Here is a 23,899-nt window from a genome sequence, read left to right on the forward strand (position 1 = left end):
GGGTAATTCGCCCACCTAAGCCTCCTGAGTAACTGGGACCGCTGCCGTGCACCACCACACCTGACTAATTTTTGTATTTTTTGTAGAGATGGGATCTCACCAGGTTGTCCAGCCTGGTCTCAAACTCCTAGGCTCAGGCGATCCACCAGCCTTGGCCTCCCAAATTACTGGGATTACAGACGTGAGCCACCATGCCTGGCCCTCCAGTACAGTTTAAATCAATTCTATATTACTTATAACACCTTAATACAGTGCAAATGCTATGTAAATAGTTGTTATCCTGTGATGTTTTTTATTTGCATTATTTTTGTCGTCGTTATTTTTTGTTTTTATTTTCATTTTCCATGCATGGTTGGTTGAATCCAAGGATGCAGAACCTGAGGATATGGGGGGCTAGCTGTTTAAAAGGCTTGTACAAGTTAAGTCATGAGCATTATCCCTTTGAAATCTCTCATCAGTTCTATGAAGTCCCTATTTTACAGATGACATTGAGGTTCAAGAGATTAAATAACTTGCCCAGGGTCACACAGCTAATAAGGGGCGGGACTAGTATTGAAACCCAGGTCTGGCCGGGCACGGTGGCTCACGCCTGTAATCCCAGCACTTTAGGAGGCCGAAGTGGGTGGATCCCCTGATGTCAGGAGTTCTAGACCAGCCTGGCCAACACGGTGAAACCTGTCTCAACTAAAAATACAAAAATAGTCCGGGCGCATTGGCTCACGCCTGTAATCCCAGCACTTTGGGAGGCCAAGGCCAGCGGATCACAAGGTCAGGAGTTTGAGACCAGCCTGGCCAACATGGTGAAACTCTGTCTCTACTAAAAATACAAAAATCGACTGAGCGTGGTGGCGCACACCTGTAATCCCAGCTACTTGGAAGGTTGAGGCACGAGAATCGCTTGAACCCGGGAGGCAGGGAGGCAGAGGCTGCAGTGAGTTGAGGTCACACCACTGCACTCCGGCCTGGGTGACAGAGCAAGACTCCGTCTAAAAAAAAAAGAAAAGAAACCCAGGTCTGTCTGACCACACCACCAACCTGAGTCCTTCACCACTGCCTGGTACTGCCTCACCAGGCTTTTAGGAGGGTCTTGTGGTGAAAAGTGTGTGAAAGTCTAATAGGGGGTGTCTCGGCTAACTGAACTCTTATTGATCTTATTATTCATACACTACGGGCTTGGAATACACAGCAGAGGTTTCATGGCCCGTGCCCTAGTCCCCCAAAGTATTTTATTTATTTATTTATTTATTTATTTTTGAGACAGGGTTTTGCTCTTGTTGCCCAGGCTGGAGTGCAATGGCGCTATCTTGGCTCACCGTAAACTCCGCCTCCCAGGTTCAAGTGATTCTCCTGCCTCAGCCTCCCGAGTAGCTGGGATTATAGGCATGCGCCACCACCCCTGGCCAGTTTTGTATTTTTAGTAGAGATGGGGTTTCTCCATGTTGGTTTAGCTGGTCTCGAACTCCTGACCTCAGGTGATCCACCCACCTCGGCCTCCCAAAGTGCTGGGATTACAGGCGTGAGCCACCGCGCCCGGCCCCAAAGTATTTTCCTTAGCTGCCAACCGATGGCCATTAAGTTCAGAGTGATTAGGGTTCCCCTGCTCCCCCATGTTCACTTCGACTCCCTAGAGCATTGCCACATAGTGAGTAGACACTGCACCGTGTGGGTGGGGACCAGGTGGCCGTGGAGAGGTGGCAGGCTGGGGCAGAGACAGGTTTATTGTCGGCATTGTACAGAGGCCAGGAGGCAAGGAACACGGAAGGGTAGCAATGCAGGTCTGGAGGTCTCCAGGGAACTCCAATCCTCAGGCCTTGAGACACTGCCCAGATGCGTAACTGGAAGCCAGAGGACCCCAATAGGAGGAGCATCCTGGGGAACCTAGGGTCCCGGAAGGGCAGCCCTGCCTCACTCGCCCCTGCGTCCTGGACTTTGGGGACGGCGGACATAGAGCACAGCTTGGTCAGGTTGAGCAGGCTGGCGCTCCAGAGAACAGCCCCCAACCCCAGTTTGCGGATAAAGTAGAAAAGGCGGCGTGGCGGGGGCGGAGCTTAATGATGGGCGGGAACAGGCGGAAACTACAGGGAGTCCAGCCAGTCCCTCCAATGGGCGAGGCCAAATAATGGGGCGTGGCTAGAGAGAGCAGAACTTGAGAAGGCTGAGCTAAGGCTTGAGGGCAGGCCAAGGGGCGTGGTCATTATGGTCATTATGGTGTGGGTGGGGCCGGGGTCAGCCTGCCTTGCTGACTGAAGGCAGCGCCTCCCCGTTGTCTGCCACCGCCTGCTTGGCCAGGTAGCCCTCGCGCGTTATCTTGGTAGCCAGGGCTGGCACATCGGGCACGAGCCGGGCGTTGGGGCACTAGAAGAAGAACACTACATGCTGGGGAGAAGGGGGCCAAAAAGAGAGAATGATTGCCTTAGCGATCTTAACTCATGGAGCACTTACCCTGCGCCAAACCCTAATCTGAAGGTTTTCCGGATATTAATTAATTTAATCCTCACAACAACTCTATGAGCTGGGGGTAACTTCTACTCCACAAGTGAAGAAACAGAAGCAGAAAGGGGTTGTCATTTGCCCAAAGACACAGAGCTATGATTCGAACCCTTAACAGTAGGAACCCCGTCAGGGGCAGGGCTTGTAAAAGAGCAAAACTGGTGGGCGAGTGCTTCCTCTCCTTTCTCCTTTCTCTTGCCAAGAAATAATGTTATTATTATTTGTGATATTAATTCATTGAGCACAACATGCCAGACACAGTGCAAATGCTTGACACCGAACCTTCATAACGACCCTATAAAGTAGATCCTATTATATAATATATCCCCATTTCCAGCCGGTTGGCGGCAGAGCCTGAACTTGGAACCAAGTCTGTCCAAGACAGATGGCTGAGCCTACCTCGAAGGCGATAATGAAGCCCAGATGCACGGCAGAAGCTTCTAGTAGAAGAGGGCTTGGTTCACCCCCGCGTCGCGAAAGGCCTTGTATCTGGGTTGCGGGGTCTGGAAAGGCTCTCGGATCTTGATTCCGAACCCTGCATTTCCTCCCCTCCTCCTCCCTAGAATCTGGCCCTGCCCGTTCAGCCAGTACCCTAGCCGGCTCCGCGCATCTGTCCGGGGCAGACTCAACTCACTGCACCCCAGCCAGGCCCCGCCCCACCCGTCCACAGTTTCGGCTCCTGGCTTCCCAGGCCCCGCCCCTCCCTGCTCAGCACCCGCCCCTCCCAGACAGGCCCCGCCCACCAAGACTCAGCACCCACCCCTCCCAGGCCGGCCTCCCTCACCAAGGCTCCCCGCCGTGCTTCCTAGACAGGCCTTGCCACTCCCGCCTCAGCTTCCCGCCCACCAAGGCTCAGCGCCCCGCCTCTCCTACCTCAGCGTCACGCCCCTCACAGGAAGGCCACGCCCACCAAGGCTCAGGGCTCCGCCCCTCCCGCCGCGCCCCTCCTCCCCAGCCTGAAGGGTCTAACACCTGCAGAGTGTGTTTGCTCCGGGACAGGTAGGCAGGGAGCGCGGGTGCCGGCGTGAAATTCACAAAGCCGTGCACCTGAGTGTGGTGTTCGTACTGGTACTGGAAATGCGGCAGGAAGTCCGAGGTGAAGGCGGGACGAAAGTCTGCAGAGCCAGAGGGCCTTCAGGGCCCAACTCCCTAACTCACCCCCACTCGGATCCAGACCTACTCCTGAGGCAGGATGAACCTTTGGCCCGGAATCCTTGCCTCCTGTCCCCTATTTCCCAACCTCTGACCCGGATTTCCTTCTCCAGCCTCGCATTTCCCTATTTCTGAACCCCTTTCCCCAGTCTCTGAACTCCATCTCCCCCGCCCCCTGCCCCTGTATTCCCTTCATCTGCCTCACTCCCATTCACGGTGACCGCAAGGTGTACCGTGACCTCCAGCAGGAGCAGTCAGATCCAGACGTCCTGCCGCGCCCAGCCATTGGTCGCTGGTACTCGCACAGGAACTTGTGGGCCTCCAGTCTGATTTCTACCCAGTTGTTGAGCAGAGCAAACAGGGATGCCAGCAGGAATGCCCCCACAAAGATGGCGAAGAACCCAAACTGCAGCTCTGGCAGGCAGGGAGTGTCAGGCCCGGGGCCATCTCCCCTGCTCTTCCAGGCCCCCAAGGGCCCCACTCACACCCAGGGCACACGCTGCTGAGCAACTGCTCCTCCATACCTGGGTATTCATCAAACAGGCCCTGGCACTCGATGAGCTCATAGTCCTTCCTCCTCCCAGCGCTGCAGCTGCTGCCCGACCTGGGTGTCCCTCTGCCCTGCCAGCTGCCACTTCTGCCACCGAGCCTTCATCTTCCTGGGGGCAGGAGGCAGGGAAACCAGATAATGGTCATAACAGGACCTTGCGCTAGGAACTGCCACTTCTATCACCAGCACCCCTTAGAGGCAGGCACCATGATGATTTCCACTTTACTGATGAGGAAACACACCTGGAGAACTTGCCCCAGGCTCCCCAAATTGTGAGTGGTGGAGCCAGTGTTCAAATCCAATCTGTTAGACAGGAGTCCAGTACTCTCAACTCTGTGCTTCCCACGTAGCCATTCTTGGTCTCTGGAATATCACTGCCCCCTGAAAAAAAACAGTAATAGAAAGCCCTCCATTAGCAAAGCTCTTTCCTGTTGAACGCCTCATAATCCCCTCAGCTCTCTTGGAGAGTTATTATTGTCCCCATTGTATAGATGAGGAAACTGAGGCCCAGAGAGACACAAAGCCATGCAGCTCACAACAAGCAGGGCTAGGACTTGTGTCTGTATCTTCTGTCCCAGGAAAGAGGTTTTCTGCTCTGCTCTTATAAAAGCCCTCCAAATGGCCTGATGAGGCCCAGCCCTGTTCCCCATTCTCCCCCCACCACTCACAGCACAGCGAACTCTTCCATGTGGCTGAGCAGCTGTTTGCCCACCATGAGGATGATGAGCTGTTGGGTGACCTCAATGTGGCAGCCACCAGGGCCGCGCTGTTGTTGGCAGGCACAGAGCACCTTACTCAGGGCTTTGGGGCTGCATAGGGGTTACCCCACCTCCTTGCTGGTGCACAAAGTTGGCCACCTGCTCCTCCTACCCACTTTGGAGGCCCCAGAGGCAGATCCTACCCCTGCCAGACCTGAGGTTGTGAGGACTACCCACTAACCCCAAGAGCTAGCAACCCAGAGGTACATAATCACATCCTCACTCTGCATGCCGAGCAATGTGCCATACTGACCGGGGTACCCCACAAACCTAAGGGCCCCTGCATCTGTGGGTAATGTGCTCTCCCTCTCTGGAGCCAGGCTGCAGCTAAACTCCATGCTGAGGCTGACCCCATCTCCCTACTCTGCTCCTAATCCTCTGGCTGCCCCCTGAATTGAGAGATAACCCTGCTGACAGAGCTGATGGGAGGCCTTGCCTACCCTACTAGGCCCCAGGGGTCTGCTGGGACCATGGCCTAAACCTACTGCTCAACCTACGATCAGCCAATGCGGCATTTGTGGCCCAGGAAGATGGAGTCATTGTGCTGGGGAGTGGGCTCTTTTGGTGATCATCCTTCAATGACAATGGCAATTACACAATAACAGCACCTCCTGAGAGTCCAGCACTTTATGACTCTTAACCAGATCTCATTAAAGACTGGATGCTCCTAGGGAAAAGGACCAGCTCTGATTCATTTCTGTGTCCCTCGCATCCAACCAAGGGTGCACAGCAGGAAGGCTCCCAAAAGATGGTGATGAAGTCAAACTGCAGCATTGGGAGGTGGCATTGTCAGGCTTGGGGCGACCCAGTGAGGGCTGAAGGGCAGACTGAATGCAGGTGTTAGATTTGCACAGTTGTGCAATGATGGGCCCGGAAATTACAGTCGGTAAGACTCTAGCCCAGGGAAATCAAGAACCAGCTTTAAGATCAATAGCAAGACCTGGGTAGGGACAAATCTGGAGTCCAAAGGGTGCTGCTGCTTTGCTGGGCTGCTTCCTTGGGAAGCAACAGCCCCAAGGCTGGGGTTTGGGGAGTGGTCCTCACCTGCCTTTGAAGAATGCCATGTAGAAGGGAGAAGAATAGAAATTGACAAACTGAAAATGAAAGTGAAGGCATTTTCATGGAGGGTCTGGATTCTATGCATCTCTGGACAAAGGGCATAGCTGGTCGGAATTCTACTGGGCGCAAGGGGGCAGGCATAGTCCATCAGGTCAGCCCCTATGCTCCTGTCCTTAACCTACCAACCCCTAATGTCAGCCATGTGTCCCTGGCCACTCTCACTTGAGGGTGACTGCAGACACCAGACTCCCAGTTCCCAGATGACACAAAGATAGCCCTGCAACTCATTACCTTCACTTACTCCATCTGGTGAGTCAGCCAGTGTGGTGTAGACCTGGTTTTAGAGGAAGACCAGGCCAGGCGTGGTGGTTCACACCTGTAATCCCAGCACTTTGGGAGGCCGAGGTGGGTGGATCACCTGAGGTCAGGAGTTTGAGACCAGCCTGACCCACATGGTGAAACCCCATCTCTACTAAAAATACAAAAATTAGCTGGGCGTGGTGGCAGGTGCTTGTAGTCCCAGCTACTTGGGAGGCTGAGTCAAGAGAATGGCATGAACCAGGGAGGTGGAGCTTGCAGTGAGCCGAGATGGCACCACTGCACTCCAGTCTGGGCGACAGAATGAGACTCTGTCTCAAAAAAAAAAAAAAAAAAAAGAGGAAGACCAGTACCTGGTTGAGCACAGTGCTGCTGATGTTGGCAATGTTGCCAGCCTAGGCAGAGTGATGGGCCATTACCTGGAGCCACCCATGTGGTGGGATTAAAAAAACCTGAAGATGCCCACATTAGGCCTGGAGCCTGGAACAGTGCTCCCACCCTCCATTGCCCCAAAGGACATTCACTTGGGTCATGAGCACAGAGTTGCCAGTGTGGAACATTGCAATGCTGATAATGCCATGGTAAATTATGACAGACAAGCCAGGTGCAGTGGCTCACACCTGTAATCCTAGTACTTTGGGAGGCCAAGGCGGGAGGATCATGAGGTCAGGAGATCGAGACAACCCTGGCTAACACGGTGAAACCCCGTCTCTACTAAAAATACAAAAAATTAGCTGGGCGTGGTGGCGGGCGCCTGTAGTCCCAGCTACTCGGGAGGCTGAGGCAGGACAATGGCGTGAACCCAGGAGGTGGAGCTTGCAGTGAGGCGAGATTGCGCCACTGCACTCTAGCCTGGGTGACAGAGCGAGACTCTGTCTTAAAAACAAACAAACAAACAAACAAATTATGACAGACACAGGGAAAATCATCACAACGCAAAGCTGAGGGCGGGGAGAGAGGGCTGTCAGAGCTGGAGAGTGGACTGCCAGTGTTCCAGTCCACCCACCCTGGAGGGGCCAGTCCTTCCAGAGCAAAGGCTCAGTGTCCCCTCACCACAGTGAGGATGGCTGCAGAGCTGGTGAGTAGGTGGGAAAGGCAGCTGTGGGGTGGGAAGTAGAGCTCCTTCAAGTCTGTCACTGGGTTCTGGATCATCTGCAGGGCCAGGGCAGCAAACTCTAGATGTGGGCACTCCCATCACAGGGGGCAACAGAAATGTGCATCCTAGGGCCAAGAGGCTGGTGGCATGATCCCAGGATAGGGGAAGCCCCCCACCTTTTCATGACTGCAGAGGGTGCTCTGGAAGTACAGGAATGGGTTCTAATTCATTTTTGGTTTTGCAGGGCCTTTTTCCCCAGGGCATGGTTAAAAGCCTGTGGATGGATGGCTACATGGATGGGTGGGTAGAAGAAGAAGTAAACAGCAAATGGGTGGACATGTGGAAAAGGGCTACATAGACTGATGAGTGAGCAGGCAGTAGGCTGACAAATGGGTGGGTAAACTGGGCAAGCACTCAGTAAATCTCTATAGTTTATTCACAAGAAAGTGGGTAGGTAGGCAGGTGGGTGGAGGGATGGACGGATGGCTACGTGGGTGAGCAGATAAAAGTCTGGTGGGATGGTTGATGAACATGGGGAAAAATGGATGAATGGATGAGTGGGATGGGTGGATGAGTGGGATGGGTCGATGGGTGGATAAATGGATAAATTTATTAGTTTAGTCAATAACTATTAACTGTGTACCACTGTGCAATAGATATTGAACATGCCATAGTGAACAAACTGGGGAACATATATATATATATCCTATGAAGGAAATCTTTTTCATAGATGGTCACTCTGAAGAAATGACACTTTAGCTATGACCCAAAAGGTGAAAAGGTGCTAAAGGAACAGTGGAGAGAAGCTTTCTGGGGAGGGAACAGTGGGTGCAAAGGCAGGGCCACTCTTTTTCTTTTCTTTTTTTTTTGAGACAGTCTCACTCTGTCCCCTGGGCTGGAGTACAGTGGCGTGATCTTGGCACACTGCAACCTCCCCCTCCCAGATTCAAACAATTCTCCTGCCTCAGCCTCCCGAGTAGCTGGGATTACAGGTGTGCACCACCACACCCAGCTAATTTTTGTATTTTTAATAGAGATGAGGTTTCACTCTGTTGGTCAGGCTGGTCTCAATCTCTTGACCTCGTGATCCACCCGCCTCAGCCTCCCAAAGTGCTGGGATTACAGGCGTGAGCCACTGCGCCTGGCCGGGGCTAATTTTTGTATTTTTAGTAGAGATGGAGTTTTGCCAAGTTGGCCAGGCTGGTCTTAAACTCCTAGCCTCAAGTGATCTGCTTGTTTCAGCCTCTCAAAATGCTGGGATTATAGGCATCACCCACCGTGCATGGTCAATTTTAATTTTAATTTAATTTTAATATATTTTTCAGAGACAAGGTCTTGCTGTGTCACCCAGGCTGGAATGCAGTGGCACAATCATAGCTCACAGCAGCCCCAAACTCCTGGCCCCAAGTGATTCTCCTGCCTCAGCCTACTGAGTAACTGGGACTACAGGGGCATGCCACTGCACCCAGCTAATTTTTTATTTTTTAGTAGAGGGAAAGTCTCACTGTGTTGCTGAGGCTGATCTTGAATTCCTGGGCTCAAGTGATCCTCCTGCCTCAGCCACCCAAAGTGCTGCGATTACAGGTGTGAGCCACTGTGCCTGGGCCAGGGCCACTCTTGAGAGTCACCTGAGTTGTGTACTGCACTATCCAAAGGGTACCATTGACATTTACTTCATTGTCTTAGTGTTCCATTTCTGCTTTTTCAGTCCCCCAGCACCTGTTTAACCAATACTTTATGTTAAATTATCCCTGTTAAAATACCTTCTCTGGTTTTCTATCTTCCTATAACCCTGTTGAATGGATAAAGTGATGGATGGCTGGACAAATGGGTAGGCAGAAGATAGATTATTCACAGATTCACTCAACAAACATTTATTGAGCATCTTCTATATGCTAGAGACTATTCTGGGCACAGGGGTACAGCAGGCAACATCACACACAAGGTCTCTGCTCTCATGGAGCTCACATGCCAGTGGGAGAAGACAGATAATAAACAAATAAATCATAAAATATAGTGATGAATGCTGCGATTAAATTAAAACCGTGACAGAGAGCCTCTCCGGATTAGTGATCAGGGAAGACCTCTCTAGGAAGGAAACATTTGAGACTTGAATGACAAGGAATAGGCCATATAAAATCTGAAGGGACTGGGCGTGGTGGCTCCTGTCTGTCTGTAATCCCAGCACTTTGGGAGGTTAAGCCAGGCAGATCGCCTGAGGTCAGGTGTTCGAGACGAGCCTGGCCAACATGGTGAAACCCCATCTCTACTAAAAATACAAAAATTAGCCAGGTGTGGTGGCACACACCTGTAATCCCAGCTACTCGGGAGGCTGAGGCAGGAGAATAATTTGAACCTGGGAGGTAGAGGCTGCAGTCAACTGAGATTGCACCACTGCACTCCAGCCTAGGCAACAGGGTGAGACTCCATCTCAAAAACAACAACAACAACAACAACAAGTTGAAGGAAGAGGATTCTGGCAGAGCATAGCCAATATAGCCAATGCCAAGGCTCCTGGGTAGAAATGAACTTGACCTATTTAAGGATCTGGTGGAGCCAGTTGGGGAGAACCAGACACAGGCCAGATGGTACAGGGCCTTGTAGGCCACTGTGAGGGGTTTGGATGATTTCCCAGGTACGTCTCAAATGAGACTGTCCTGGAAAGCTTTGAGGAAGGTAACACAGAATGTCACCGTACTGGCAGCTGAGAATGAATTAAGTGGGGCAAGGAGACCTGTTGGGAGGTCACTGCAGTGGTCCAGGAAAGAGGAAATGGTGACTTGGACTGGAGTGGGGAGAGCTGGGGTGTGGCAGGGGAGGTAGGGAGAAGCGAACTCAGGATCAATGATTAGATGTTTGGATACACAGGTAGGTAGCTGGATGGGTGGGTGGGTAGGTGGAATGTTTTCTCCTTCTCGGTTCTGGGGAGGGTCTCTTTCCAAGGTCCAGCTTATTATACAAATACCCCCAATGTTTCACCTCACCAAGCCTATAGCATCCTGATGTCAGGGGAGGGTGGAAAGTGACCCGGGAAAAGTGTGAGGAGAAGCCAGATTTGGATCCCGGGATGTTGGACTCCAAAGTCTGAGCTCTTCCCAGTACACTTTCTGGCCTCTGAGAACTCTGGGAAGTGTGGCTGTGGCCTGGAGGGCTGAGCTGGGCATCACCTCGTGGTCCTGGAAGTCGCTGCAGTCCCAGTGGTGGGCCAAGGTGGCACTCCCTGCTTCCAGTGCTCCAGGAAGGCCATGGCCCAGAAGGACATGAAGATACTGAAGAACACAGTTCCCGGGTGGTCAAAGAGGCAGCTCAGCTGTGAGGAGGGGAGAGAGGGCACAAGGTAGGGCCAGCATCCAGACCCAGGTTGGGTCCAAAATACCTACCTGTTATTTTTTCCCCTTTCCCTGGCTCACCTTGGCCATGGGGCAGATCCTGGAAATATTCCGCATGGCACAGGTATCACAGAGTGGCACCCCCACTGGCACAGATCTCCTCTCTATGAGCAGAGGGTACCTATCCTGGGAAGGCCTATCCTCAACCAGGCAGACAACCTGGCCCATCCAGCCCATCCCCCAACCCTCCCGCAGCCATCCACACTGGTGTGTTGGTCCCCACGGTGACAAGTCCAGAGATAAAGAGCAGGGTGCCCACCAGAGTGACAGGCAGCAGACAGGCCATGTAGAAACCTGAAGGGTAAGAGAAAGCTCATGAACCCCCATCTCTGCACTCAAGCCCCACTCCCAGACCCCACCCCAGCGCCAGACTCACCTAGCCAGGCAAAATGGATGACCACCTTCTCCCCAAAGTACTCTCATACGTAGTCCAGGGGCTTGTACTTGTGCCAGTATCCCCAGCAAGCCCAGTATGGGTACAGCAATTGGCGAGAGTTGAGATCTGAACCGGGTACCTGGTACCCAGGCAGTTCAAAGGGGCCCTAGGAGGACAAAAGGAGGGAGAGCTGCAGGGAGGTTTGAGAGTGCTCTCCAGATGCCCCAGCCACTGCTGCCATGCTGTCAGGCCTGGGAGAGATCTGAGCTTGGGACATCTCTTCCTCATGCTGTGGGAAGGCTGCAGTGTAGACACCCTCTGCCAGCAGGTGGGCGATGGCCATCTCTGTATGTTTCTTCTTCCCGGAGATTGTGCGGGCCAGGATTTCTGCCACTTGCCAGGGGAGTCCTGGTGTCAACTGCCCGCTTAAGGTCCCAGCTGGACTCGCCCCAAGCAGCCGTCTCACCACTCAGTGCCTCCACATGTAGGAGAAGTAGGAGTCATGGGAATCGCTGCCCAGGAATCTGTGAGAGGAACAGGGGTCAGAAGCCCAGCCCTCAGCCCGATCTGAAACCTAATACCAGTCCAGAGCCTCTCCGTTGCAGACAGGCAGGTGAGACACGCCAGCTGCCATTGCCAGAGAGCTCTTCTGCCCACAGAGCGCAGCCTGGGCTGCGTGTGTTCCAGTCAGGTGAGCACCAGATCGGATTGAACAGGTAGGAATCAGGGATAGTGGGCAGGGCCGGGGCTCCAGTTTGCGGAAAGGACAGAGTCGGAGACCTAAAGCGAGTGACGCGGAAGTTGCCTCTGAGGCACCCGGAGGAGGGGCAAATCAGCCTTGGCTACGCTAAGGCTTCTACTGGCTCCTGCCCCTCCGCGGACAGACCTCGCCCACTCGAGGCGCCACCCGGTCTCACTTGCCCGGCTCCGAGCTGCGGGAGGCGCACGTGTCCTACCGCCGGCTGCGCACCTTCTGCTGCAGAGGGTTGCGCAGGCGCAGGCGCCGTTGTGGCTCCCCCCGAGCCCTCAGAGTAGGGGCTGGGCCGGGCCTGGGGTCAAGGACAGGGTTACCGCCCCTGAGGAGACGTTGCCCCGGGCGGACCCGTCCCGCCCTTCTACCTGCGGCGGCGCGCGCAGGCTCAGTTCCTCGGTGTAGCACAGCGGCTCCCAGGCGCGCTCAGCTCGGCAAATGGTGCGGCGCTACGCGGGGCTGCTCTCCTGGGCTGCTTTCCCAGGAGAGGGAAAGACCCCTAAGCCCCTCCCCTCACGGTCCCGGGAGGTGACAGATCCCCCTTTTTTTTTTTTTTTCCTGAGACAAAATCTCGCTCTGTTGCTCAAGCTGGAGTGCAGTGGCGCGATCTCGACTCACCACAACCTCCGCCTCCCGGATTCAAGCGATTCTCTTGTCCCAGCCTCCCAAGAGCTGGGATCGGCTAATTTTTGTATTTTTAGTAGAGAAGGGGTTTCACCGTATTGGCCAGGGTCTCGAACTCCGGACCTCAGGTGATCCGTCCGCCTCGGCCTCCCAAAGTGCTGGGATTACAGGCGTGAGCCACCGCGCCCGGCCAGGTCCCATTTTTCGCGTCGGTCCTTTCTGCCTTCAAAAGTGCTTTGACATGCGTTTCCTCGTTTAAATTTCAAATGAGGAAAACGAACACCCTGGTTTTTCAAACGCGGAGACAGACGCCGGGTGGGCCGCGTCGTATAGTGACTGATCTTGCCCCTTTCTTGGTCGCCTCCAATGTGCCAGGCCCTGGCCTGAGCGTTTTACACCCTTCGTCCGTGTAATCGTCACAGCCCCTGCATAGGGCTGACACTACGGCCAAACCCATTTGACAGATGAGCTGCTGAAGCCGCTTGTGCTGGTCTCAGAGCTGGCCAGGGGCGTCTGCGCCCGGCCTCGGGACCTGCAGTCCGCCGGCTCTGCGCTCACCTCCTCCAGGTTCCGCTGAAAATTCTTGCGCCATCGCCGCAGCCTGAGTCGCCTCTCTCCCGCCGCCGCGGGAGTCGCAGCTTCTCCTCCCAGGCGAGCACGAAGTCTGTCCCATCGCGGGGTCAGGGGGACAGTTAGGAGCGGTCTGACCCCGCTCCCGCTCTGTCCCACTTTTTTATTATTATTATTATTATTTTTTGAGACGGAGTCTCGCTTTGTCGCCCAGGCTGGAGTGCAGTGGCGCCATATCGGCTCACTGCAAGCTCCGCCTCCCGGGTTCACGCCACTCTCCTGCCTCAGCCTCCGAGTAGCTGGGACTACAGGCGCGCACCACCACGCCCGGCTAATTTTTTGTATTTTTAGTAGAGACCGGGTTTCACCGTGTCAGCCAGGATGGTCTCGACTTCCTGACCTCGTGATCCGCCCGCCTCGGCCTACCAAAGTGCTGGGATTACAGGCGTGAGCCACCGCGCTGGGCCCCACTTTTATCTGGGTGGAAAGGATCTGAGTTCATCAGTCCCTAGTACTTAGGCCAAAATTAAAGGAAATTTGAGTTTGTAGCAAAAGGTATTAGGGTTAGTTCGAGGAAGGAACTGCCCATTGCAATAAAAAGACAAGAGACGCTGCAGGATTCCTCCGGGAAGGGAAAGGAGGTTTAAGGGAGAGCCTGTGGCCTGGTCACTCGGGCCTCGTGGGTGAGGTGGGACAAGAGTCCTGTCTGGCCCAAGTCTCACCAATGTAGGTTTTCCTGTCTCGGAAAATGTTACTCCTGGAGTCCAGGACATAAATGCTGCCGCAGGGCGCGAGATGCAGTTGTCGTCCCGGTTCCTGTCGGTGGCGTCATTGCCGTCCTGGGTGCAGCAGGCATAGGGGTGAAGGTGAGGGGATGGGGCACAGTTGCAGGTGCCAGAAGCTTCTCATTTGGCCCAGTTGGGCCACCCGTCCCTCCCTGCACCCCTGACTAAATCTGAAGTGTAACAATAGAGGCGCTGTTAGCTCGATCTGGGATGCTTCTTCCTCCCCTCCACCTGCTGTCAGACCAGAACCGCCGCTGCTACTGTAATAACAAGCACGATGATAACAGCCAACATTTATTGGGCTCTTAACTTGGTGCCCGGCACGTGCTGAACATTTCACATGCATTTACTTCTCACAACTCAAATAAGTGAGTGCTGCTATCTCCATTTTACAGATGTGTCAACTGAGCAAAAGAGAATTACAGCGGACTTCCAAGGTCACGCACTTCCCCTTCAACCTCCTTCTGGACCACCCCTAACAAGGCCTCAGTCCCACCCCTTGTCTCTCAGGATCCACCCCTTCTTTATAGAATAGAGCTGAACACCAGCTCCCCTGCTTCTCCCCACCCACCAGTGTTCCAGAGGTGGAAGGGCCTCCAACCCGCTCCTCCAGCTCATTTTTTGTTGTTTGTTTTGTTTTGTTTTTTTGAGACAGAGTCTCACTCTGTTGCCCAGGTTGAAGTGCAGTGGTGCAATCTTGGCTCACTGCAACCTCCGCCTCCTGGGTTTAAGCGATTCTCCTGCCTCAGCCTCCTGAGTAGCTGGGATTACAGGCACTTGCCACCACACCCAGCTAATTTTTGTATTTTTAGTAGAGACGAGGTTTCACCATGTTTGCCAGGTTGGTCTTGAACTCCCGACCTCAGGTGATCCGCCCACCTCGGCCTCCTAAAGTGCTGGGATTACAGGCGTGAGCCACTGTACCCAGTGGAGCCCAGAAGGTTGAGACCAGCCTGGGCAATATAGCGAGACCTTGTCTCTCAAAAAAGTTTTAACATTAGCTGGGTATGGTGGGAGCTACTTCCGAAGCTGGGGAGAAATGGGGAGTTCTTCCAGAGTTCGAGGCTGCAGTGAGTGATGATTGGGCCACTGCACTCCAGCCTGGGCGACACAGCAAGACCCTGTCTCTAAAAAAATAAGAAGGGCATCAGCAAGAGGGCAATGGCAGAGCATTAAACCAGGTGTGGGGCTCCTTGGAGTTTGAGGCCCTGTGTGACCGGACAGGTCACAGTCCCATGCCATCAGCCTGAACATGTGCATGTGAGAACACACTCTCCTCTCACCCACTCTCCACAGGGCTGCCCAGAGACCTCCCAGGAGGCACAGGCGTCGACTATTCAAAGCATTGTGGCTTCCAGTTCTGCACTGTGGTGATGGAGACCCCGGGGTGGCCTACTAAATACTAAAGTGGCACCGGGGCTGTGCTGGGAGGAGCTGAGAAGGCAGCCCTGGATGGCTGGTGGAGGGGCTCTAAGCCCCAGCCCTGTTGCCCTCCCCACTTTGTCCTCACCCAGGGAGACACCTCTTGTTTGGTGTAAAGGTGGATGAGGGGTCAATTCTCTGACCAGAGCAGTGCCAGCCAGGAGACTGCCCTGCCTCGCCATGCGGGGCGGGGAGGGGGGATCAGGTTATGCTCCAGACAGCTTTCTGGCTTTTGGCTGAGCTGGTGCCCAAGAGGGACAGGAAGCCTCCTTTCCGGGGGTGGGGTTTATGCCCAGAGATGACCGGCTGGGATGTGGGGTAGGCGGTTCCTAAGCACAAATGCCTGTAGCTGGAGGCCCACAGTCAGGCCTGGGGCTGCCTTCTGGGCCCTACCCTCCACTACATTGCTGCTCAGGTGAGCTAAGGTCTCCTGGAGTTAAGGACAGAGGGGGACGTGGATAGATCCACCTGGAAGCAGGGCTGAGGGCTGCAGGAGTGGGAGCCGGCCTGCAGGCTCTGAGGCTGGGGTCCCGTCCAGGGACATTCCTTCTTGGGGTGTGGGTAAGTACAGGGCCTGAGCTCTAAGCCTTAGTCAGCGGTGAGAAGGTGCTGGAATCAGTCCTTCCTCTGGCCCAGACCCTGGAAGGGTTGACAAACGTAGGTGGCAGTACCCAGGGAGGACAGGCTGGCAGTGTGGATGGGCATGTGAGCAGTGTGCTTGGGTGCAGGCATCAGGACAGGTGAGTCTGGACCTCCTGTGTGTGCCAGCAGGCAGGCGTGGAAAGTGCTTTCGTCCTAGCGCAGGTGTGTGTGAGCACAGGTCATACTGTGTGAGTGGGGCCTGGGCAGAGCTGCAGAGTTCCAAGAGTCAGCTGGCTTTGGGGACACTCTGCTTTGAGCCAGATGCAGGCCCGGCCTCAGCCCAGGGGTTCATCTATGGGGCTGGGCAGGGGCTCATTGGAGGGGATCGTATAAAGGCCCCTTTCCCTGGGGCCTTCCCCTCATCCTCCTTAGCCTACTTTCACCAGCGTCTCTGGCTTATGGGGCAGGGCCAAGACACAAGGCTGGGCCTACTCACTCCCCTCCCGGTTCCTGTCCTTGATGGCCTCCCATGGGACAGAGCTGCCTCTCAGGCCAGCTCACGCTCTGACCCCCACTGGGATGGTCCTTGACCCTGCATGGTGCTGCTTTCGGGTGCCCCTGGGCTGCCAGGACTCCTATCCTAAGCCTGGTCTGACAGCTTCATGATCAAGAAAGGCATTGCAGGCCAGGCGCGGTGGCTCGTGCCTGTAATCCCAGCACTTTGGGAGGCTGTGGCGGGCTGATTATTTGAGATCAGGAGTTTGAGACCAGCCTGGCCAACATAGTGAGACCCCATCTCTACTAAAAATACAAAAATTAGCTGGGCATGGTGGTTGGCAACTGTAATCCCAGCTACTCGGGAGGCTGAGGTAGGAGAATCGCTTGAAACCAGGAGGTGTAGGTTGCAGTGAGCTGAGATCACACCACTGTACTCCAACCTGTGCCACAGAGCAAGACTCCGAAAAAAAAAAAAAAAAAAAAGAAAGGCCCTGCAGAGCAACGGGCTTGACTCCTGGACTCACAGGTGGACTCCATGTCCCAGCCTCCCCCGCAGCGCCACATGACTACATGACTGCTGGGTGCTGGTCTCTGGAATGTGGGCAGAATGAGGTGCCACCCTGGGCCTGGTCCACAGAAAGCTGGGGGCCACCTCCCGCCTGCATTCACTCCCTGGCTGCTAACTGGGTGCTGATGCCCTAGGGCAGCTGGACAGGGTCTCTGGGGCTGGGTCTCTGTAGGAGCGCCTGGAGCAGAGCCCCACGCCCACTGTCACCTACTTCCTAGCTGAGGCCTACGCAAGAACGAACACATGGAGTACAGCACTGGGATTTCGGAGTTTATCTGTTACAACAAATGGTGTCACCTCAACCAATAAAGGCTCTTGATTGAAGTCACTTGAGAGGCACCCCTTCTTCCAGTCACCCTCCACGGGTGCTGCCAAAGGGGGAAAGGCCGTGGGAGATGTTCGAGCTCAGGGCCTTGTTCCCCAACTCCCTGGCATGAATTCTGCAAGGAAAGTGCTGCTCGGGGGCGGGCCCTCTCCGGCCACATCCTCCATATCAGGTCATGCTGGCTAGTCTTCCAGATGGGACCCATGTTCCTGCCTCAGCCTCAGGCCCTATGTCGAGACCTGAGGGTTGGGGGTGGGATCACAAGCACCCACTCGTTATTCATTCAGGAGCACTCTCTGGGGGGTTGGGAAGCAGGCCAGCTGCCACCTGGTCCTGGTGCCACAGCTGCTCAGCAAGGCCGTTGAGTACGTGGGCAACGTCAGCCAGCCCAGCCCGCCCATCCAGCGTGCACCCATCAGCCAGCCGCCGCCCTGGCACACTCTTCACCCGTAGCAGGGGCAGCTCCCAGGCCTGCCGAAAGGCTATGAGGTCCCGCTCAGGCACGTCTGTGTGCATGTACTGGTCAAATCTGGAGGAGGGTCAAGGAGCCTGGCTGGCTGCCTCTGCACAGCCCCCCATCAGACCCTGCCTCTCCTTCCTCCCTGGAGCCCACACCCAGGAGCTGGGGTAGCCATGCTGTACCCTCTAAGTAAAAGCCCAGGTGCTGAATTCCATGCCTGGGCAGAGGCTGGGCCCCTGACCCCCTTGCTCCGTGACTTGCTGAGGGTATCCAAAGGATACTTGGAGCCGATGACCATCCTGACGACACCAGGGGCCTCACCTGCTATGCGGGTCAGCTGTCCAGGGAGGTCTTCAAAGGAGGCACGGTCAGTGAAGGAGAAGAGGAAGAGGAAGGCATCTGCGTTCTCCATGCAAGCCTGGTGATGGAGAGGCATATAACCATATCACCTCCCATCAACTGCAGGGCCCTGAGAAGAATCAGGAATAATCCCTCCTTTCACAGATTGGGAAACTGAGGCCCAGGGCACGGAGCGGCTGGTCCTAGGACAAGCATGGGCTGGGACTCAGTCTCCAGTGCCAGCTCAGATCTCTGAGCAGTGCCTTGAGCTCACTACTACCCAACCAGCCCCTGGCAGAGCCCACCCAGGCCCACATGCCTGCTCACCGGGAGCATATGATCGAACTTTTTGAGTGCAGACTCTCCACAGTCCCAGAACTCAAAACGAAACATGACGACACGGCCGCTGGCTTGCAGCTTGGCTGGCCAAAATACCACGGTGGTCTGGATGCCTGAGGGGGAGCCAGGGTCAGCCATTCAGCATGGGAGAGGTGGGGGTGGAGGAATAGGTGGCCAGGAAGGAACAGGAAGAAGAGATACATCCCTGCCCTGATGGGTCCCCAGTTTGATGAGGGCAGCCCAGTCCTTGACCCAGGAGAATTCGCTGATGGGAGAAACAGAGACCAGCCCTGGAGGAGACTCTGGTATACCAGGAAGATGCAGCCCTAGCTATGGCAAAGCAGTTTCGTTTCTATGTCCAGGGAGACCCAAAGGGCCCAGGGCACTGGGAGATGTTTCAACATGGTGGAACAATCAGCATCCAGTGGTGAGAAACAAGAAAGCAAGATTAGCATTTCCTGAGCGTCTGCCTTGAGCATAGCTTGATGCTAGGCATGTTACCACCACTACCTCTGTTGGCAACCACACAACAACCCTGTGGGGTAGGTACAATTATTCCTTTGGGACCAAGGAGCCCATGTAGGCTCAGAGAGGTGAAGTGACTTTCTAAGGCTACAGAGTAAGAGGTGGAGCTGGGTATCAACCCTGGCTTGTGTGGTCCAGGGCCAGGTTCTTGCCTCCACCCCCAAGGAGGGCCTCCCAGGATGGGCAAAGGATTGAGGTCCCACTCACCGGTGGTCTCGTGGTGCACCACAGGCACCTCCAGGCCAGCCAGCTTGGCCACCAGCGCCGTCTTGCCCACACCACTCTTCCCAGACACAAAGATCTTATAGCTGGCAGTGTCGATGGACACAGGCGGCGGCAGCACTGGCCGCTCAAGCAGGCCTAGGGCAAAAAGGGAGCCAGGCAGGGTCGAAGGGTGCTGTGGTTTGAAGGAGTCCCCCAAAGTTCATGTGTTGGAAACTTAATCCCCAATGCAGCAGTGTTAGGAAGTCGGGCCTAATACAAGGTGATCGAGTGTTCTGCTCTCATAAATGGATTAATGTTGTCACTGGGGCAGTGGGTTTGTTATAAAAGCCAGTTTGGGTACCTCTTGCTGTCTTGCTGTTGCCCTTCTGCCGTCTGCCCATGGGATGACACAGCATGAAGGCCCTTTCCAGATGCCACTGCCATGTTCTTAGACTTCCCAGCCTCCAGAACCATGAGCTAAATAAACTTCTGTCCATTATAAATTACCCAGAGGAGGCCAGGCGCAGTGACTCACACCTGTAATCCCAGCACTTTGGGAGGCCAAGGCAGGCGCATCACTTGAGGTCAGGAGTTCGAGACCAGCCTGGCCAACATGGTGAAACTCCACCTCTACAAAAAAAATACAAAAAATTAGCTGGGTGTGGTGATGTGTGCCTATAATCCTAGCTTCTTGGGAGGCTGAGGCAGGAGAATTGCTTGAACCTGGGAGGTGAAAGTTGCTAAGCCAAGATCACACCACTGCACTCCAGCCTGGGCGACAGAGTGAAACTTTGTCTCAAAAAAATATAAATAAATAAATAAATAACTCAGAGTGTGGTATTCTGTTATAGTAGCATAAAATGAACTAAGACGGGGGTAAATCCTGCACTTGCCCCATCAGATCCTGGGCTGGACAATCTCATTTATTTATTTTTATTTTTTTTCTTTACCTTCTATTTTTAATAGGGATGGGGTCTCACTGTGTTGCTCAGGCCGGTCTTGAGCTCCTGGGTTCAAGCAATCCTCCCACCTTGGCATCCGAAAGTACTGGGACTACAGGCATGAGCCACCACACGCAGCCAAGGACAACCTCGTTTCTAATGGCTTCTTCAGGGCTAAGCAACCATCTGTGGTTTTTTTTTTTTTTTTTTTGAGATGGAGTTTCGCTCTTGTTGCCCAGGTTGGAGTGCAATGGCATGATCTCAGCTCACTGCAACTTCAGCCTCCTGGGTTCAAGTGATTCTCCTGCCTCAGCCTCCCGAGTAACTGGGATTATAGGCATGCGCCACCATGCCTGGCTAATTTTGTAGCCAGGGGGTTTCTCCATGTTGGTCAGGCTGATCTCAAACTCCCAACCTCAGGTGATCTGCCTGCCTCAGCCTTCCAAAGTGCTGGGATTACAGGTGTGAGACACTGTGCCCAGCCCCATCTGTGGCTCTTAATACTCAACCCAGTTTTACAGAAGTCTGGGATACAAAGAGACTGGCCTAAGTGATTATAGTCAGTCTGTTGATATTTATTTACTAGCTGCTCTCAACTAGCTGTTTCTTGTGGGGCCTGCATGACAACCACTGAATGATACATTCGGGTGCATAAACCCAGCTGTTAAAAAAAAGAAAAAAACCCAAATGTCTGTGGTTAAAGTAAAAACACAAAAATTAAAAGCCATCACTGCCATTCCTCTAAGTTATGGCTGTTTGATCCTATCTGTGGCATAGATAATATGGTCAGTGGATTCTATGATGTCCCCAGAAAATCAGCTCAACCTTCACTCAATTCTTTTCCACTCAACACAACTAAATGCAAAATAAATACAATAACAACCAACCTTCAGTGAACACCCACTGTATGCCAGACCCTGCTCAGTATGTTACAAACACACTCTTTATCAATTTCCCCAGGACCTCTATGGGATAAATACTGTGATTATCCCCATTTTACAGAAGTGGGACTTTAGCTAGAGTTCACTTATCCCCAGTCATACAGCTAGCAGTGGTGGAGCCTGGGTCACTTACCTGGGTATGTGTAACCCCAAATACAGTGTTACCAGCCGTCATGGGATTAAAGGGACAGTGGCCATAATCGAGGGTTTGTTTTTTTTTTTCTTTTGAAATGGAGTTTTGCTTTTGTCACCCAGGCTAGAATGCAATGGCTGGACCTAGGGTCACTGCAACCTCCGCCTCCTGGGTTCAAGTGATTCACCTGCCTCAGCCTCCCGAGTAGCTGGGATTATAGATGCGCACCACCATGCCCGGCTAATTTTTGTATTTTTAGTAAAGACAGGGTTTCACCATGTTGGCCAGGCTGGTCTTGAACTCCTGACCTCAGGTGATCTGCCCACCTTGGCCTCCCAAAGTGCTGGGATTACAGGCGTGAGGGTCATATTTTGAATCTAGTGTAATTTTTTTTTAAACAGTTGACTTATTCACAAATTTTGGTTCTAGCTATCTCACTCTCTGGTCTTAAGCTTTCTGGCACCTTGCTTCTCCTGCCCAGAACTGTACTCCACAGCTGATTCCAGGCACCTCTGCCAGCCTGTCAGCCGGGCCCTGCCTGAGTTTCACTGAACTGACTCACCCAGGCAGTTCAGTGATGGGGAACACCAGTGTCTCATCCTAGAGACAGCAGGACATGGAAGAGGCTCACCTCTATTAGGGTGTGATATTAGCCAAGTCTGTACCATGTGCTGTTGAGAGGTTAAATGGGCGTGCACTGTGTAACGAGCCCAACAGAGGGCCTGGCAGCAGCGGAGAGCTCAATCAACTGCATCTCTGGTGACAGTGGTTGCTGGCAGGGTTTCTGCTGTTTCCATGTTCCTGGCTCTGACGAGGGAATTAGCTCTAAGGAGACTTAGGGGTGGGGGGTCCCAGAGGTAGGGCTTTCAGTCCCCCAGGCTGAAGACTGCAGCAGGCCCTCACTGCCCTGCCTCTCTGCTCTCTTCAGAGAGCAACAGGTGACACTGGCAGGGAGAGACAAGTGGCGGGCTGGAGGAAAGGGGGAGGCACTTACCAAACACCCGCCGGCGGTTCTTGCGCAGAATGCAAGCCAGGTACTCCTTGCCCTCAGCACTTTCGTGCCAGTTTGGGACAACCACCGAACCGGGCACGGGAGGTCTGGCCATGGCTGGGCACCGCGACGGGGTAGGGAAGTGGCAGAATGCTGAGACCAGGGAGTGCGAAGGGGGGTGACCGTACCAAGCCGGGCCTATGATCCCTCTTAACTGCTGACTCTCCCGGTGGGTACCAGAAAGTGCAGTCCCTCAGTTGCCTCTCTCCTCCGCAGTGCTCCCTGGGGATAGTCATCCCATTACTGCCTAGCGAAGGTATTTACCCAGCCCCTCTCCCCTTGTCACCTCCAGGGGTCAGACAGCCCTGCTTCTCCTCTACCTTCTAGATCCCAACTCCCGGGGCTACCTAGCCCTCACCGTCAGCATTCGCGGCGGCGAAACAACCTGGGTGCCAAAGGCCCCTTTAAACGCCCACCCGCGCGCCCATCGCCCCAGCCCGCCAGGCCCGCTTCCGCCCCGCCTGCGTCCGGCTTCTGCCCGTGCTGGCAGCTCAGGCGCCGGTGCTCGCGGCGCATGTGCAGAGGTTGTTGCCATGGAGACGCCGGAGGCTGGATTGGGCGGGTTCCGGGCTGCGTTAGTCCCTCCTACAACGTCCGCAGGCAGCGCCGCGCGACGGCGCTGGATAAGGCCTTTTCCTCTGGGTCGTGGATCCTCTTCTCTGCTACTCCGTCTGATCCCCAGTTTTTCTTCCAAAACATCTTGAAACCCCCCCTTCTCCAGGAGCCTTCCATGCTTCTCTGTGTCTCAGTTTCCTCTTCCATAACGTGGATGTAACATGTCATTCCCTCCATAGCAGTGCTCCACGTTATGATTGTAGCTATTATTAATATTATTGCTCTATTAATCCTGCTCGGCAGGACCTCGAGATGACTTAAACATCTCTAGCTTCACTGATGGGGACACACACCAGCTCAGAGAGGTCAAGGGACTTGGCTGAACTTTAAAAAAAAGAGTCAGAGGCCCGCTGGATTGTATTTTTCATTCATTCATTCATTCATTCATTCAACAAATACTGAGCACCTACTATGTGCCTGGCCCATTCTAAGGGCTGGGAATACAGTGGCCAACAAGAAGTCACTGCCCTCCTGGGGCTGACTTTTCAGCTCTGAAACTCTGAGCTCCCCTCCACCGTTCCAGCACTGGATTCCAGGCCTGTTACCCAGAAGGTGGGTGCTCAGTAAATGCCCATTGGTTGGAAAGGGTACAGGTGGGTCACTACTGAGAGTTTGTCTATTACATTTAATTTTTACCATTATCCTCCCGCAATGCCTTCAAGTAGGGCAAATCACTGTTTTGAAAGGAATAATCTAGGAGTTAAGCTTTACCGAAGGCCACCGAAATGCCAGACACTGGGAGCTTTACAGAGGTCACTGGATTTAATTCTTTTTTTTTTTTTTTTTTTTTTTTTTTTTGAGACGGAGTCTTGCTCTGTGCCCCAGGCTGAAGTGCAGTGGCGCGATCTCGGCTCACTGCAAGCTCCGCCTCCCGGGTTCACGCCATTCTCCTACCTCAGCCTCCCGAGTAGCTGGGACTACAGGCGCCCGCCACCTCGCCTGGCTAATTTTCTTGTATTTTTAGTAGAGACGGGGTTTCACCGTGTTAGCCAGGATGGTCTCGATCTCCTGACCTCGTGATCCGCCCATCTCGGCCTC

The 23,899-nt window shown here is 54.0% G+C and overlaps 2 protein-coding genes and 1 long non-coding RNA gene across 3 annotated transcripts in view; 1 reads left to right on the forward strand and 2 right to left on the reverse strand.

Moving 5' to 3' along the window:
• NECAP2 (NECAP endocytosis associated 2) overlaps positions 1 to 23,899 on the forward strand; it is a 283,382-nt gene that overhangs the window by 40,694 nt on the left and 218,789 nt on the right. The gene's annotated exons all lie outside the window — the stretch shown is intronic.
• On the reverse strand, positions 9,240 to 11,863 carry LOC126956901 (uncharacterized). The gene is made up of 3 exons (XR_007726532.1): positions 11,189 to 11,863; positions 10,834 to 11,106; positions 9,240 to 10,733 (listed from the first exon to the last, which is right to left on the reverse strand). It is a non-coding gene; the product is annotated as an uncharacterized LOC126956901 (long non-coding RNA).
• CPLANE2 (ciliogenesis and planar polarity effector complex subunit 2) lies at positions 17,246 to 22,995 on the reverse strand. Its single transcript, XM_050792533.1, has 5 exons — positions 22,190 to 22,995; positions 19,184 to 19,336; positions 18,440 to 18,564; positions 18,055 to 18,191; positions 17,246 to 17,842 (listed from the first exon to the last, which is right to left on the reverse strand). Exons 1-5 carry the CDS (start codon positions 22,299 to 22,301, stop codon positions 17,593 to 17,595), a joined length of 777 nt encoding a protein of 258 aa, XP_050648490.1. The 5' UTR covers positions 22,302 to 22,995; the 3' UTR covers positions 17,246 to 17,592.

Source organism: Macaca thibetana, chromosome 1 (assembly GCF_024542745.1).
Source record: "Macaca thibetana thibetana isolate TM-01 chromosome 1, ASM2454274v1, whole genome shotgun sequence".
NCBI lineage: Eukaryota > Metazoa > Chordata > Mammalia > Primates > Cercopithecidae > Macaca > Macaca thibetana.